This window comes from Centropristis striata, chromosome 13 (genome assembly GCF_030273125.1).
Source record: "Centropristis striata isolate RG_2023a ecotype Rhode Island chromosome 13, C.striata_1.0, whole genome shotgun sequence".
Taxonomy (NCBI): domain Eukaryota; kingdom Metazoa; phylum Chordata; class Actinopteri; order Perciformes; family Serranidae; genus Centropristis; species Centropristis striata.
This window is the reverse complement of record NC_081529.1, coordinates 36,214,859-36,232,526: the sequence shown is the minus strand read 5'-3', so window position 1 is coordinate 36,232,526 and position 17,668 is coordinate 36,214,859. Positions and strand designations below refer to the sequence as shown.

Genomic DNA, 17,668 nt, shown 5'->3' with positions numbered 1-17,668 from the left:
AAAGGAGAGGAGACAAGGAGACAGGAGAGGAGACGAGGAGACAGGAGAGGAGATGAGAGAGGAGTAAAGGAGACAGGAGAGGACATGAGAGAGGAGACAAGGAGACAGTGGAGGAGACATGAGAGGAGAAAGGAGAGGAACAAATCCCAGTTTGCATTATTCACTTTATCTCTTTGTCTTTTGAGAGTTTGGAGACAAAAATGCCAATAAATCTCAACTGTGTTCATATCTCTGACAAAAGAAACAAGAGTTCAGATTTATACATTAAGGAAAGAAGGAAACACAAAGTCTAAGCAATAAAAACCCAAAGAGCTGATAATTAGAGTCAACATGTGTTCTAATAAGAGACTCTTTATACAATAATCAGGTTTATTTTGTTGCAAAGTTTAGCAATGAAACTATGATCTTTTGATGTACAAATTTTATCTTACTTCCAAACGTTTGGCCTGTCGTGTCTGTGTGTCTTTATATAAAATATATGTTAACAGCCTCTCACCCTTTTACCCTTGTCCTCCCTCAGGTAACATCAGCCAATGCGTTTGCCCAGACGCTGCGTCGCTACACCAGTCTGAACCATCTGGCCCAGGCGGCCCGCGCCGTCCTCCAGAACACGGCCCAGATCAACCAGATGCTCTCCGACCTCAACCGCGTCGACTTTGCTAACGTCCAGGTTGGTTTAGTCCAAAAATATACCATATAAAAGAAGTTAAAAGAAGGCTATAGGGCTGTTTCCATTACAGTCCAATACCCAGAATGAGGCGGTCTCACTCGCCGAAACGCCCCCAGTCCGGCATCAGGAACGAGGTGCACAGTAGCACAGTGATAACAGGCTAACAGTTAGCTCTGTAGCAGTACAGTGTGTATGTGCTAACAGGCTAACAGTTAGCTCTGTAGCAGTACAATGTGTATGTGCTAACAGGCTAACAGTTAGTTCTGTAGCAGTACAGTGTGTATGTGCTAACAGGCTAACAGTTAGCTCTGTAGCAGTACAGTGTGTATGTGCTAACAGTTAGCTCTGTAGCAGTACAGTGTGTATGTGCTAACAGGCTAACAGTTAGCTCTGTAGCAGTACAGTGTGTATGTGCTAACAGGCTAACAGTTAGCTCTGTAGCAGTACAGTGTGTATGTGCTAACAGGCTAACAGTTAGCTCTGTAGCAGTACAGTGTGTATGTGCTAACAGGCTAACAGTTAGCTCTGTAGCAGTACAGTGTGTATGTGCTAACAGGCTAACAGTTAGCTCTGTAGCAGTACAGTGTGTATGTGCTAACAGGCTAACAGTTAGCTCTGTAGCAGTACAGTGTGTATGTGCTAACAGGCTAACAGTTAGCTCTGCAGCAGTACAGTGTGTATGTGCTAACAGGCTAACAGTTAGCTCTGTAGCAGTACAGTGTGTATGTGCTGCTGCTGCAGGAGGTGTTCACTTAGCGATCTCTGTTTGTTTACAACAAGCACCAGACACTCTGTGCAGAATTAGAGATGTCGTTTATTCACAATCACGATGTTTATGATCAGCTGAGACGCTGTGCATAATTAGCCATGCTGGTTTGTTTATGATCAGCGGCAGACGTTGTGCACAGTTGCGTCTCCCGTGCTTAATCCGTCGCGTATGTGATCACGGGTCATGGTTGAAACTGTCGCTAAGCGATTACATGACGATCGAAAACCCTCTGGGGCCTTTTATTGTAATGGAGACACGCTGAGTGAGCAGATATTTGAGAGGGCGTGGCCACTCTTCCCCCTAAAGGAAAAAAAGCTTATAGCCTCTGGAACAGGACAGTCTAGCCAATGCAGTACTGCCTTAAAGCTGCGTTCTTTCTAATGGCCAGCAGGGGGCGACTCCACTGGTTTTAAGAGAAGTCCGTTTGTATAAAAGTCAACGAGAAAAATCATCTTCTCACCATATTTATTACCTCAGTAAACATTTTCCTGATGAGTTTTTGGTCTCAGTTGCGTGTTTCAAGTCTTCTTCAGTAACAGCATGATGTTCATTTAGTAAGTTATGGGCCCATTTAGAGCAAAATAGATTATAAAGCAGGGTACGCTTCTGTTAGCATCAACTTCTGGCTCTAAAAACAAGATAGTGACTGGAGGATTCAGAACGGTAGTCACCAGTAGTGGCTACTTCCACTTTACACTTTCACTTCTCTTATACGTTCCACTCTACAGTTTGTCCTCTGAAGGTAGTTCCCAGGCAGTCATGATGCCAGTTCACATGCATTTTAGTGTTTGTGGTTTCAGCTTGCAGAGGTGCAACACTTTCTGCTGAAGTTTGTGTAAGCCTCTTGTTTTTTCTCAGAAGAACATCGTCCTTTTCCTTCTTCCTCCAGTGATCTAAGAGCACATGGTTCAATAGAGAAACATGAACCTGGGACAGATTTAGTGACGTGCTTCAAGATAAAAAAAGATATTTTTTAATCCTCCTGTGGTCCTGGGCTCCTTTAAATGACATTTTCTGCACATTTGCCCCTCTGCATCCTTCATAGATAATATCAATTTCAACTTTCTTCAAACATTTTTACGTGTTTCATACATTTTTATAGCACCCATGGTCCTCAGGGGTCAAAAAGGACCTCATGACATCAGACTGGTTTTAGGACATGTAGAAAAAAATTATTACCAACTCTTTTTTTCACCTTTTAAGGCAACCAACACATTGATATTTAATTTTCATATTTTTTTTATCATTACTGTTGGTCAATTTTAGTCAAATATACAAAATTAGGCCTCATTTCAAGAGGAAAAAAGTAACAAAATCTGATTATTTTTTCAATAGTTATAGTGAAATAATAAATTATCTGCCTTTTAGTGAAACTTATGTTTTGAAAGCATTGTTCATTTTTGGATGACAGCAAAAATAAAAGAATCACACGTGAAAAAACTCATGAAAAAAATATGAAAATTATATATAATTTTTTTGGTCATGAATTGCCTTAAAAGGTGAAAAAAAAAGTTGGTAATAATTTTTTTCTACATGTCCTAAAACCAGTCTGATGTCATGGGGTCCTTATTTTTTTTGCTGTCAACAATGTTTTAAAAACATAAGTTTCACTAAAAGTTGACATAACCTACTCTGTGCATTCACATCAATAATTTTTTTTCCAATATAACTATTGAAAAAAAATTCAGGTTTTATTGCTTTTTTTTCCTCTTGAAATGAGGCCTAATTTTGTATATTTGACTAAAATTGACCAATTATAATGAAAAAAAATATGAAAATTATATATCAATGTGTTGGTCATGAGTTGCCTTAAAAGGTGAAAAAAAAGTTGGTTATTATTACATGGTTATTTGTATTTATTTATTATCGATTTATTATTATTATGCTACTTAAAAACAAATCTAAAAAATAATTTGTTGTTTAACAGAACTAATAATGTCACAATTTTGATAGATGTCGTTTTGTAGTATTTGTATAAGCTCTCAAATACTTTTTGAATTTCATTTCTATCTGCTACAGAGGCTGAAAAATCTATTATTTAGTAGAAGAGTTCACACTTTTTTTTCCAGAATTTTTCCAGAATTTCCAGAAAATTAGAGGCTTATTTTAAATTCGCCCAGCGGTTTTTCAGGCCTCAATGGGTTAAAAGGTGAAAAAAAAATAAGTTGTTAATAATTTGGCGGGAGGAGCACACAAGGGTTAAAGGAGGACTTTAAGCTGATGTTGTGTGTGAAGGAGAGTCTGACTAACAGCAGCTTTTCCTGCCTCTTACTGACTGGTTGCCCCGTCCTGTCCTCCCTGTGCAGGAGCAGGCTTCCTGGGTGTGTCGATGTGAGGACCGTGTGGTCCAGCGGCTGGAGCAGGACTTCAAGCTGACCCTGCAGCAGCAGAACTCCCTGGAGCAGTGGGCTGCATGGCTGGACGGGGTGGTCTCCCAGGTCCTAAAGCCCTACCAACAGAGCCCCGCCTTCCCCAAGGCCGCCAAGCTCTTCCTCCTCAAGTGGTCCTTCTACAGGTGCTACAGGACACATTAACACACAGAGTCACTAAGGGTTTACTGCTGTAGCCTTCACACACTACAGAGGGAAGACGCTGGGCTTTAGTTTTGTTTTTTATTCACAATTTGCACAGGTGAAATACCTTTAATAAAACAAAAGATGTTCAAAATTAGAAAGATAATAACACACTGCTACTTTTACTTTCACAAACATTAGTCAACAAAAAATTTACCAGTAGCTTCAAATGAAAATTATGTTAAATTCAGGATCGTTAATTATTCACATTTTTGATTTTTTTTTAAACTAAATTAAATGTTTTAAACTACATGTTCTTACAGTCCACAATTCCACAATTTACTGATATTTTACAAAATAATTATAAATAAATAGTTAACTATCACAGATCATATTCTTTCATGCAGCTTACTGCCACTCCTTTTAGAGTTAGAGTCCTTTTAGAATTAGAATCCTTTTTTCTCGCCCATTTCTCTGTCAAACATCCTTCTCCTCCCAGCGTTCACACACCAAACTTTTCCTCTATATTATTTGTCACGTGTCAGGCCTCTCCTTTGCACTTTGGTTCTCACTGCTTTATCACAAATCATATTAATAAATGCTCATTATGACCTATTAGTAAAGCTGGTAGGCTAGTTTAGACTTATAAGACTGTTTCATCGTCATTGTGAGGTTTGAAATAAGGTTTGTGGCTCCATTCCCACATTTTTTACCTTTTTTTGGCCAACAGTGGCTCTTTTGCACATAAAGGTTGCTGACCTGCTCTAGCTGCACACACCTTCAGCTGCAGTGAAAGGAATCATTAGAGAATCACAAGGACACACATGCTAACAAAGATAAAGAAATGCAAGTCTTATACCTCCTTCAAACTGTAATAAACTCTTTCATAACTAGGAAACGCTAAAACAGCCACTTTAATGCTCTTGAAGAGCATCATGAACAGCATGAATACTTCTCATTTTGTGGTTAAGCAGAAGAAGAAGTGATGTTGCTACAGAATAAACGTGCACCAACGGCTTAATTCCCCTCTCCTCCTCCTCCTCCTCCTCCTGCAGCTCCATGGTGATCAGGGACCTGACCCTGAGGAGCGCCGCCAGCTTCGGCTCCTTCCACCTGATCCGCCTGCTGTACGACGAGTACATGTACTACCTGATAGAGCACCGAGTGGCCCAGGCTAAAGGAGAGACCCCCATCGCTGTGATGGGAGAGGTACCACACACACACACACACACACACACACACACACACACACAGATATACACACACACACACACACACACACACACACACACACACAGATGAACTAAACTTATTAGCCATGTTTTCACCACTAACTCGTTCCTTTTCTTGCCTCTAGTTTGCCAGTTTAGGCCGAGGTCTGAACCAGCTGGATCCTGACAAAGGTAGCTCCACCTGCTCTGTTTCTCCTCTGTCTCACTCACTCTGGTTCCTTCTTCACACTGTAGCCGTGTTTCCACTAGGGGGGAAAGTCTCAGGCCACGCCCTCTCAAAAGTCCTCTCACTCTGCGTGTCTCCACTACTAGTTAGCCTCCAGAGGGATTTAGAGACTCAGGAGGTGACGTTTGGTTTTCACCGTCGCTAACTGTGCACAACGTTAGCAGCTGAAACCAGCATGGCTAATTATGCACAGAGTCTCCGCTGATCATAAACATAGTGATGGTGAATTAACCAGCATCACTAACTGTGCACAGAGTGTCTGGTGCTTGTTGTAAACAAACAGAGATCGCTAAGTGAACACCTCCTGCAGCAGCAGCACATACACACTGTACTGCTACAGAGCTAACTGTTAGCCTGTTAGCACATACACACTGTACTGCTACAGAGCTAACTGTTAGCCTGTTAGCACATACACACTGTACTGCTACAGAGCTAACTGTTAGCCTGTTAGCACATACACACTGTACTGCTACAGAGCTAACTGTTAGCCTGTTAGCACATACACACTGTACTGCTACAGAGCTAACTGTTAGCCTGTTAGCACATACACACTGTACTGCTACAGAGCTAACTGTTAGCCTGTTAGCACATACACACTGTACTGCTACAGAGCTAACTGTTAGCCTGTTAGCACATACACACTGTACTGCTGCAGAGCTAACTGTTAGCCTGTTAGCACATACACACTGTACTGCTACAGAGCTAACTGTTAGCCTGTTAGCACATACGAGTGAGTTTGCTAGTTGTAGTTTAGTTAGTTGTAGTTTAGTTTTTATTAGTTGTAGTTTTTTTGTAATGGGGTATTTGTTGGGTCCAGATTCAATAAGGTCACAATAAATGTTTCCTTTATTTCCTTTGTCTGATCCATCTCAGCCCCAATAAGTTTATTAAGTCATAAAACCAGATAGATGAAATAGATTTCATATCAACCAAAAAGGTTTACGGATGAAAAAAGTTGTCAAAGACGAAAACGAAGGACATTTTCACTATAGTTTTAGTTAGTTTTAGTCAGTTTTGTAACCACAACATACAGTTTCAGTTAGTTATCGTTATTAAAAACTCTAGTTTTTATTTTTATTTCAGTTTCCAAAAATGTTTTTTCAATTCTAGTTTTCTGTATTTCGTTAGTTTTCGTTCACTATAATAACCTCGGTGCGTTCTGTTCAAAACAGACACTTTTTAAACTTTAAGGGAAGAAAAAATCTACAAGAGTGCAATTTTAAAAATTCTGTAATTTATATTTTTAAAATTAAAAACATCTGAATCTCAGTTTCAGTTAGTTATCGTTTATTAAAAAAACTCATTTTTATTTTTATTTCAGTTAACAAAAATGTTTTTTCCATTCTAAGTTTTTGTTATTTCGTTAGTTTTCATTAACTATAATAACCTTGGTTCGGACTCCAGTCTCATTACTAACTCCTTCCCTCCTGTCAACCCCAGAAGAAGAAGAGGAGGAGGAGGAGGAGAGCGATGAGGAAGGCCAGGAGCTGTCCCTCCCCTCAGACGGAGCCGTGCTGGGAGACGAGTCTCTGGAGCCGCCCGCCAAACTGGCCCGGATGGACCAGAGAGTCCTGTTCACCACCGGGTCAGCTGACAACTGACCCAGTAACACTAACATACAGACACACACACACACACACACACACACACACACACACAGATGTACAAAGAACATTAATTTATACACTCGACCACATGTATATAGATCTTGTAAATGTGTGCACACAGTCTGGCTGCACACTGTTCCTGTCCACCTGTTAACGCACACAATCACAGCATTCAGTCCTGCTGGAGCCTCAAACACCTGATACCTGCTGGAGGACGTGGCTGCACACACAGAAACACACAGATACAACAGAGAAACACAGAGAAACACAGAGAAACACACACAGAAACACAGAGAAACACAGAGAGAAACAGAGTGTTTTCACCCTCAGTTGTATTGATGTAAAGATGAACTAAAGACGGCATGTTTTTTATTTCCCCTCATGGCGCTGCAGCCTGTAGCCTCGCTGTCTCCTCTGCTCATCCTCCTAAAACTGTCACTGCCGTATCAAAGTGGTCTTGAAAATACTGTGATGTGTGTGTGTGTGTGTCTGTAAAGGTACCTTCTACAGGAGGAGGCTCAAAACAGTTGAATTTAGGTGTTACTGATTCATTTAATACTGTGGGAGGCTGAAATATGTATATGTGCCACCAGAAACTGAATTAGAATTATTAATATTTGGATTTGAGTTGCTTAAGTTGAATAATGGCATTAAGAACTGAATTTGAATCACATCATTTGAATTTGTATTGTTCAATTTGATTCATTGCATTGAAAAACTGAATCTGAATTGTAATTTGAAATTTAATTTATAAGTTTTGAACTGAAACATTCAGTTTTCACAATTCAAATTCAGTTCGCAAAATTCAATTTTCTGCGACGAACATCCGGGTAGTTCAGGCAGAGCAATCGGGCACAGAAAAACGGATGAGCTGATTGGCCGAAGAGGAGCTCTTTGTCTCTGTGCTCGATTACTCTGCCTCAACTACCCAAAAACTGAATTTGAATTGTGAGAACTGAATGTTCAGTTCCAAACGAATAAATTAAATTTTTTCAATTTCAATTTTCTGCGGGTAGTTGAGGCAGAGCAATCGAGCACAGAGACACAGATCGCCTCTTCAGCCAATCAGCACCTCAGTTTTCTTTTGTAACATTTGTTGCTACCTGGTTGCCGCTCGCCTCGAAATGGAGGAAGAAGTTAGACTGGCTCGACCAATGGATGAGGCTGGAACGGAATGGAAGTGCTGATTGGCCGAAGAGGCGCCATGGCAACCGGGTGGCAACAAATGTTACCAAAAAAAAAAACGGAGGTGCTGATTGGCCGAAGAGGCACTCTGTGTATCTTTGATGCAGAAAACTAAAAATGTAATTTTGTGAACTGAATTTGAATTGTGAGAACTGAATGTTTCAGTTCTAAACTAATAAATTAAATTTCAAATTACAATTCAGATTCAGTGTTTCAATGCAATGATTCAAATTGAACAATAAAAATTCAAATGATGTGATTCAAATTCATTTTTTTAATGCAATTATTCAAGTTAAGCAATTCAAATTCAAATATAAATAAGACAGATTCAGTTTCTGGAGGCTCATATTTCACTCCGAGACGTTAGAGAGACAGCAGGCGTTCAGGTATCTGTGTGTGTTTCTCTGTGTGTGTTTCTGTGTGTGTGGGGTCACACTGCTCTGCTATTAATCCTGGAGGCTGAAGCTTCTCCATGAGTGTGTGTGTGTGTGTGTGTGTGTGTGTTCCTGGTTGTGTGACTGTTCTGTAGATATTTTCTAAAGGTTGTGATTTGGGAGACTTCCTGTTTGGTTTCATCGCCTGTAAAGAAACATTGTGGTGTTCTTGGAGTGCCTGTCACAGCTGCTACACACACACACACACACACACACACACACACACACACCTGTACAGGTAAAGTACGGCTGTGTTCCTGGGGCTCCTATTAGTTGCTGCAAAAAACCTTCTCTGTGTTATTGATCACCTGGTTCCTGAGAGGTTTATTCCTGTATGTGTCATATTTTAAGTGCTTCATTCCTCATCCAATAAGTTCCTCTGTGGCCTCGTTTTCCTTCAACATTTCCTGTTCTGGTAACTCTTTATATTAAGCTACACATATTCAACATAATTAGCTGCTTATTAGCATGTAATAAGTACCATATTGGCTCTTAATGAGTCATTATTCAGTAGTTATTAATGCCTTATTCTGCATGGAATTATTATACAAACAGTGAGACATTAACTAAGAGTTTTCCCTCAATAACCTCAGAATTAGAGCTGCAACAATTATTCGATTAATCGAACAATAATCGATTATTAAATTAATCGTCAACTATTTTGATAATCCAACAATTAGTTTGAGCATTTTTTTTAAAAAGATAATAAGTCCAAATTCTCTGATTTCAGCTTCTTCAATGTGAATATTTCTGGTTTCTTTGTTCCTTTATGGCAATAAACTGAATATCTCTTTGAATACTCAAAATGACCAAAAAACACACAAAATGACTAAAAAATACACAACAAAAGACACAAAAAAGATATAAATGACACAAAATGACCAAAAAACACACATAATGAATACAAAATATACAACAAAAGACACAAAATAACAAAAAAAGACACAAAATGACCAAAAAAGACAAAAGATTGGAGGACGTCATCTTGTGGTTTTGGGGAACACTCATTGATATTTTTATGCATTTTATTCACCAAACAACTAATCGATTAATCGTTTGAATAATCGACAGATTAATCCATAATGAAAATAATGGTTGGTTGCAGCAATAATTCTGAGGTTATTGAGGGAAAACTCTTAGTTAATGTCTTACTGGTTGTATAATAAGGCCATGCAGAATAAGGCATTAATAACTACTGAATAATGACTCATTAAGAGACAATATGTTACTGATTTACATGCTAATAAGCAGCTAATTAATGTAGAATATGTGTTCCTTAATATAAAGTCTTACCAACTGTCTTGCCTTATTTTGAATCTACTTTTCCATGTGTTTGCCAAACCTGTTTTCCTTTTATGGTTTGAATCTGTCTATGTTTTCAGGAGGACTGTGCCTGAGTAAGAACGCTGATAAACTTATATTCTACTGTATATTTATCCACTATTTTGAATTTTGTTGTCACTAAGTGAACCTCTTGTGCAGTGTATGGTGCTGTGTTGTCACACATTGTAAACAACCTTTGTGTGCATTATTGATTTGTGATTGTACGTTTGGTTATCAATCCTTTATCATATCTGATGACTTTTACACACTGTAAAAAAAAAGGTCTAAAAACAAGATAAAAACAGTAAATCTGAGGGAAATGATCTGCTGCATGGACAGATAATTTACCTTGACAAGATTTATTAAATTAAGATTATTAAATCTAGAAATAAGCATGTTGAACACTTAAAATAAGAAATTAACTCTTAAAACCAGGTTGGTGTTTTTTGGGTCTTTTTACGTCTTTTGTTTCTTTTTTGGTCATTTTACGTCTTTTTTGTGTCTTTTATGGTCTTTTTTGTGTCTTTTTTGGTCATTTTACGTTTTACCTCTAAATCAATAACACACAGAAAGACCAAAAAAAGACGTAAAATGACAAAAAAAAGGAAACAAAAGATGTAAAATTACCAAAAAAGACACAAAAAAGATGTAAAATTACCCAAAAAGACACAAAAAAGACGTAAAATGACCAAAAAAGACAAAAAACCCACCAAAAAGTACCAAAAAAAAAAAGGATACAAAAGACGTAAAAACACCAAAAAAAGACACAAAAAGATTTTTTTTATCTTGGTAAGAACCAAATAATCATCAGGTCACTCTGCTCGGGCCAGTTCATCACTGCTGGCAGCTTTACTTTATCTGGTTTTAAGAGTTCATTTCTTATTTTAAGTGTTCAACATGCTTATTTCTAGATTTAACAATCTTAATTTAATAAATCTTGTCAAGGTAAATTATCTGTCAGCAGATCATTTCCCTCAGATTTACTGTTTACCTGGTTTTTAAACCTTTTTTCCAGTGTACCAACCTGCCTCTTTGCACATTCTGACTATTGTCTCTAAACTCTGACCACAGAGTTGATCTGAAATGTTTTCATCTCCAGTCTTGGTGTGTTTTCTCGCTGGTGGAGTGCAGGTGTCAGGGTGCGTGCCAACATCTCGTACCGCCACGTGTGTGTGTGTGTGTGTGTGTGTGTGTGTGTGTGTGTGTGTGTGTGTGTGTGTGTGTGTGTGTGTATGTGTGTGTGTGTGTGTGTGTGTGTGTGTGTGTGTGTGTGTGTGTGTGTGTGTGTGTGTATGTGTGTGTGTGTGTGTGGTGAGGTGTGATTGCTTCCTGCTCAGTCCTCCACCTTCATCTCTTCATCTCTGCGTTTCCTCCTGCCACTGGCTTCGTTTTGCTTCAAACATCCATATTCTCAAACACTGTACGTCAAAGATCCGTTCTTATCAATATGTCATTTTGGGATTTTTTAGAATACAACGTCTTTAAAAAGCTGCATCGTCAGCCTGGAACCAGCACATCATCCTTTAGAACATATCACTCTATCAGTCTGTATGATATATAGAACATATGATCTATAGAACATATGATCTATAGAACATATGATCCATAGAACATATCACTCTATCAGTCTGTATGATCTATAGAACGTATGATCTATAGAACATATGATCTATAGAACGTATGATCTATAGAACATATGATCTATAGAACGTATGATCTATAGAACATATGATCTATAGAACATATGATCTATAGAACATATGATCTATAGAACATATCACTATCAGTCTGTATGATCTATAGAACATATGATCTATAGAACATATAATCTATAGAACATATGATCTATAGAGCATATGATCTATCAGTCTAGTGATCTATAGAACATATGATCTATAGAGCATATGATCTATAGAACGTATCACTCTATCAGTCTGTATGATCTATAGAACATATGATCTATCAGTCTAGTGATCTATAGAACATATGATCTATAGAGCATATGATCTATAGAACGTATCACTCTATCAGTCTGTATGATCTATAGAACATATGATCTATAGAACATATGATCTATAGAACATATGATCCATAGAACATATCACTCTATCAGTCTGTATGATCTATAGAACATATGATCTATAGAACATATGATCTATAGAACATATGATCTATCAGTCTAATGATCTATAGATCATATGATCTATAGATCATATGATCTATAGAACATATGATCTATAGAACATATGATCTATAGAACATATGTTGTTTACCCCGTGAGACAAGCGTTTAGTCATTTTTTATAGTGCTTTCTTTCTTATGTACAAAACAAATTGAGTAAACAAGATGTTCAGTGGCAGTGTTTTATGAATCTGGTCTGCTATAAGTATGACTGTGCCTTTGGAGGTGGTAGAATGCAATTCAGATGTTTTTAATTTTAAAGATATAAATTAAAGAATTTTTAAAATTGCACTCTTGTAGCACTCTTTTTTTTCTCCTTAAAGTTTAAAAAGTGTCTGTTTTGAACAGGAAGCATCGAGGTTATTATAGAGAAGGAAAACTAGCGAAATGACGAAAACTAGAAGTGAAAAAACACTTTTAGTCAACTGAAATAAAAATGAGTTTTTAAAAAACGATAACTAACTGAAACTGTATTTTGTAGTTCTAAAACTAACTAAAATTATAGTGAAAATGTCCTTCGTTTTCGTCTTTGTCAACTTTTTTCATCTGAAACCTTTTTGGTTGATATGAAATCTATTTCATCTATCTGGTTTTATGACTTAATAAACTTATTGGGGCTGAGATGGATCAGACAAAGGAAATAAAGGAAACATTTATTGTGACCTTATTGAATCTGGACCCAACAAATACCCCATTACAAAACAACTACAACTAATAAAAACTACACTAAAACTAATAAAAACTAACACTAAAACGAATAAAAACTAAACTACAACTAATAAAAAACTAAACTACAACTAATAAAAACTAAACTACAACTAATAAAAACTAAACTACAACTAATAAAAACTAAACTACAACGAATAAAAACTAAACTACAACGAATAAAAACTAAACTAAAACTAATAAAAACTAAACTACAACTAATAAAAACTAAACAACTAATAAAAACTAAACTAAAACTAATAAAAACTAAACTAAAACTAATAAAAACTAAACTACAACTAATAAAAACTAAACTACAACTAATAAAAACTAAACTAAAACTAATAAAAACTAAACTACAACTAATAAAAACTAAACAACTAATAAAAACTAAACTACAACTAATAAAAACTAAACTACAACTAATAAAAACTAAACTAAAACTAATAAAAACTAAACTACAACTAATAAAAACTAAACTAAAAACTAATAAAAACTAAACTAAAAACTAATAAAAACTAAACAACTAATAAAAACTAAACTAAAACTAATAAAAACTAAACTACAACTAATAAAAACTAAACTAAAAACTAATAAAAACTAAACAACTAATAAAAACTAAACTAAAACTAATAAAAACTAAACTACAACTAATAAAAACTAAACTAAAAACTAATAAAAACTAAACTACAACTAATAAAAACTAAACAACTAATAAAAACTAAACTAAAACTAATAAAAACTAATAAAAACTAAACTACAACTAATAAAAACTTAACTAAAATTAATAAAAACTAATAAAAACTAAACTAAAACTAGCAAACTCACTCTAAAAACTCATTAAAGCGAACTGAATTTGAAAACAAAAATAAAACTAAGACTCATAATAAATCCGTCTGTTCTCAGCTCGTGAGCTTCACTATCACTGTTTGTGTCTTTGTGGCTTTTAGACTTTTTACATCAGCAGTTTGACAAGAAACCATAATCTGACTTTATGTTTGATAAACAGACTGTGGCTTCCTGGCACACACACACACACACACACACACACACACCTACACACACACACGCGCACACACACCTACACACACACACACACACACAGACAGGAAGAGAAACCACAGCAGTGTGCTGCAGTAGATCATCATGTGTTCAGTCTGAACTGATAGTAGCTGAATGACAGAAGCAGAGAAACTGTTACGACAATAGAAACAAAGTATGAAATAATAAATGTCTGGTAGTTATTCTGCCCTGCAGCAGCTCCATGTTTGGTCTAAAGAGTTAATTAATAACTTAATAAGAGAAAAATCAACTCCTTGATGTCTGTTTGATCTTGTTTTAGATTTACATTTCGCTTTATTTCAGAGAAATAATGATATAAAAACCACAAAACCCAACTCAAAACTCTCTCTCCTCCTCTCCTCCCCGTCTCTTCCTCCTCCTCTCTCTCTCATTCCTTCTCCCCCCTTTCTCTTCCTCCTCCTCCTTCTCCTCCTGTCTCTCTCTATCCTCTCCTCTCTCTCCTCCTCCTCTACCTCCTCTTCCCCCCTTTCTCTTCCTCCTCCTCCTCCTTTTCTCTACTTCCTCGTCTCTCTCCTCCTCCCTCTCCTCTACAACCTCCTCCTCATCTCTTTCTCCTCCTCTCCTTCCCCTGTCCTCCTCCTATCTCCTCCTTGTCCTCCTCTCTCTCCTGCTCATCCTCTACCTTCTCTTCCTTTTCTCTACCTCCTCGTCTCTCCTCCTCTTTTCTCTCCTCTACAACCTCCTCCTCCTCTCCTTCCCCTCACCTCCTCTCTCTCCTCCCTCTCCTCCTCCTCTCTCTCTCCTGCTCATCCTCTACCTCCTCTTCCCCCCTTTCTCTTCCTCCTCCTCCTCTTCTCTACCTCCTCCTCTTCCTCCTTGTCTCTCTCCTCCTCTCCTCCTTCTCTCTATCTCCTCTCTCCTCTCCCTCTCCTTTCTGTCCTCCTCCTCTCCTTCCCCTCTCCTCCTCTCATTCTCTCTCCTCCTCTCTCTCCTGCTCATCCTCTACCTCCTCCTCCTCTTCCCCCTTTCTCTTTCTCCTCCTCCTCGTCTCTCTCCTCCTCCTCCTTTCTCTTTCTCCTCCTCTCCTTCCCCTCTCCTCGTATCTCTCCTCCCTCTCCTCTTTTCTCTCCTCTACAACCTCCTCCTACTCTCTTTCTCCTCCTCCTCCTCTCAGTGTGAGACTAGAACCTCTGAACGTCTCTAGATGTGATCTGATAGTTTCCAGGAGTCTTTTATAATCTTTTAAACTCTTCTGATCTCATTTTTTCTCCTCTGAGGAGCAACAGTGACACCTGGTGGCCGCCTGACTCACCTGCTGTCACGTCTGGTGACTGAGAAATGTTTTATCTTCATATTTATTATCTGTAAAATAACATGAAACAACAGAATGTTCCAGACAGTGTAAAGTCTTTGACATTTGTCCCATTTTAATGATAGTTTTGCTGCTGGTGGTCGTCTATTAACAATATCAACAGGTTATCAACAGCTGCCTTCAGAATAAAGGTTCATACCTGAAACATCTCTGGGAGTCAGAACCAACAGCCTTATATTGCTGAATATATGTACACATACAATATATCATAAAGTGAGACACGTTGGAAGACTAAATGTCATTCTGTTACAGACACAATGACTGTGGGGGAAAAGATCAACACATTCCTGTTGGCATCCATAAAAAACAAAGAAAAGAAAGTAAAAGCATCACGTGCAACCTGGAGATGAAAGAAAAGGAAAGATGAAATGTGGAGTGACTGTTTATTCACATGACGTGTTCCTCTTATAGAAGAACCTGCAGCTGTTGGACATGAAAGTCACTATGTGACGGAGAGATTCCCCAAGGTTTTAAAGAGGAAGTCTGGATTTTTTGAAGTCGTTCTATGAGTAAACTGAACCCTCTGGAGTCCACCAAACATCAGAACAAAGCAACATGGAGGCCTGGCGTCAATTTATTTCTAAAGTAAAGGCTTGAAACTCCATGAGGTCAGTCTTTGTTTGATGATAAAAGGCCAAGTAAAACTGGAGATGAGGTCAAATATATTCAGTAGAAAATATAGAATGAGATGTTATCCTCATTTGACCTCCTATTACAGTCTGTTATATACGCAACCTGTGTTAACATTTGCAGCATTTAACCCATTTAGTCCTAAAACGGCTGTAAAACTGCCTGTAAAACCTCTGGTTGGTGATTTTAAAATCAGCCCCTAAAACCTGAAGTTTTCCTGTAAATCCAACAGAAGTGTCAACTCTTCTACTAAATAATAGATTTTTCAGCCTCTGTAGCAGATAGAAATGAAATTCATAAAGTATCTGAGAGCTTATAGCTGTTATATCTGAGCTCCTCCGCTATAGTCGTCTTCACCATGATTTATAAGTTCTGGAAAAGTCCCATGATGCATTGCGACACTCCCACATGTATTCTGATGCATTTCATTGGCCAAGAGACCGAAAATAGGTGGAAAAAAAACTACAAACATTACAAAACGACGTATCCGCTTTCCGATTTAATGGTAGAATAACACAACAGCGCCCCAACAGGTTTTAATGGTAGAAACGCGGTAATGCTTTACCGCCTTATATGGGTTAAAATTCTTCATTGAGCAGGATTGTGTTTTGAAAATAAAAAAGTAAGTCAAAGGGAAGAAGTATTCACTAGGTCATGTACTAGGTGAGTTTGTGCTGAAATGTCACGGTGAACATTTGCTGAGGAAGTGAAGAGAATGAAAAGTATTCAAGAGGGGATAAATTACTCCAAAGGTTTGACCAGTCATCGTATTTTCAACAGTAGATGGTTTATGTTCTGGTCATTTTATCTTTCTGATCTACTGCTGCCTCGCTCCGTTAGTTGAGTGTGTTTTAAAGAGCCACTATCTACCCTCCACCGGGCTTAATCTAGATTTTATTCTTCCGTTTGTTTTTTCCGGTCGACTACTCCTCCCAGAGTTTTGGTCTCACAAACACTAAAAAGGTATTAAATCAACCAGCTCGGCCATGACAAGTGTGCTGTGACTTTTCTAAGGATTTCGACAAACGTTTTTCAAATTATTCAGCCAAAAAATTCCCTCAATGTTACCCTATGGAGAGGCTAGAGTGGATGACATCATCGCTGGAGTGCAGAGGGAGAGAAAAAATTGTCAAAAAATAAATTTGGGAACTGCGATCGAGGCCTCAGGTACCACTCTACAGAAATAATTTGTGTGCTTGCTTGCAAAAGCACACTAATTGTTATTCCGCGGGCTTATTTCTTCTTTTTCTTATTCTTCCGTTTCTTCCGTGTTCTTTTTCGGTCGACTACTCCTCCCAGAGTTTTGGTCTCACAAGGTATCTCTAAAAAGGTATCAAATGGACCGGCTCGGCCATGACAAGTGTGCTATGACTTTTCTCAGGGTTTCGACAAATGGTTTTCAAATTATTTGACAAAAACACGGCTAAAAATCTCCTCAATGTAACCTTATGGAGAGGCTAGAGTGGATGACATCATCGCTAGAGTGCAATAAGGAGAGAAAAATGTGTCAAAAAATAAATTTGGGAACTGCGATCGAGGCCTCAGGTACCACTCTACAGAAATAATTTTGTGTGCTTGCTTGCAAAAGCACACCAATTGTTATTCCGCAGGCTTATTTCTTCTTTTTCTTATTCTTCCGTGTTTTTTCCGGTCGACTACTCCTCCCGGAGTTTTAGTCTCACATACACTAAAAAGGTATCAAATGGACCGGTGTGCTATGACTTTTTAAAGAGTTTCGGCAAACGGTTTTCAAATTATTCGGCAAAAACACGCCAAAAAATCCCCCCAATGATACCCT

General features: G+C 37.9%; 1 protein-coding gene across 2 annotated transcripts in view; it reads left to right on the top strand.

Moving 5' to 3' along the window:
- The window catches only part of rfx1a (regulatory factor X, 1a (influences HLA class II expression)), a 40,644-nt gene extending 32,955 nt beyond the window's left edge, over nt 1-7,689 (top strand). For both annotated transcript variants that reach the window (XM_059348681.1, XM_059348682.1), the window contains exons 15-19: nt 521-670; nt 3,746-3,954; nt 5,008-5,161; nt 5,310-5,355; nt 6,851-7,689. In XM_059348681.1, coding sequence (XP_059204664.1) covers nt 521-670; nt 3,746-3,954; nt 5,008-5,161; nt 5,310-5,355; nt 6,851-7,011 — 720 coding nt within the window. In that variant the 3' untranslated portion in view covers nt 7,012-7,689. The remainder of the gene's footprint in view (nt 1-520; nt 671-3,745; nt 3,955-5,007; nt 5,162-5,309; nt 5,356-6,850) is intronic.
- Nucleotides 7,690-17,668: the final 9,979 nt, after the last annotated feature.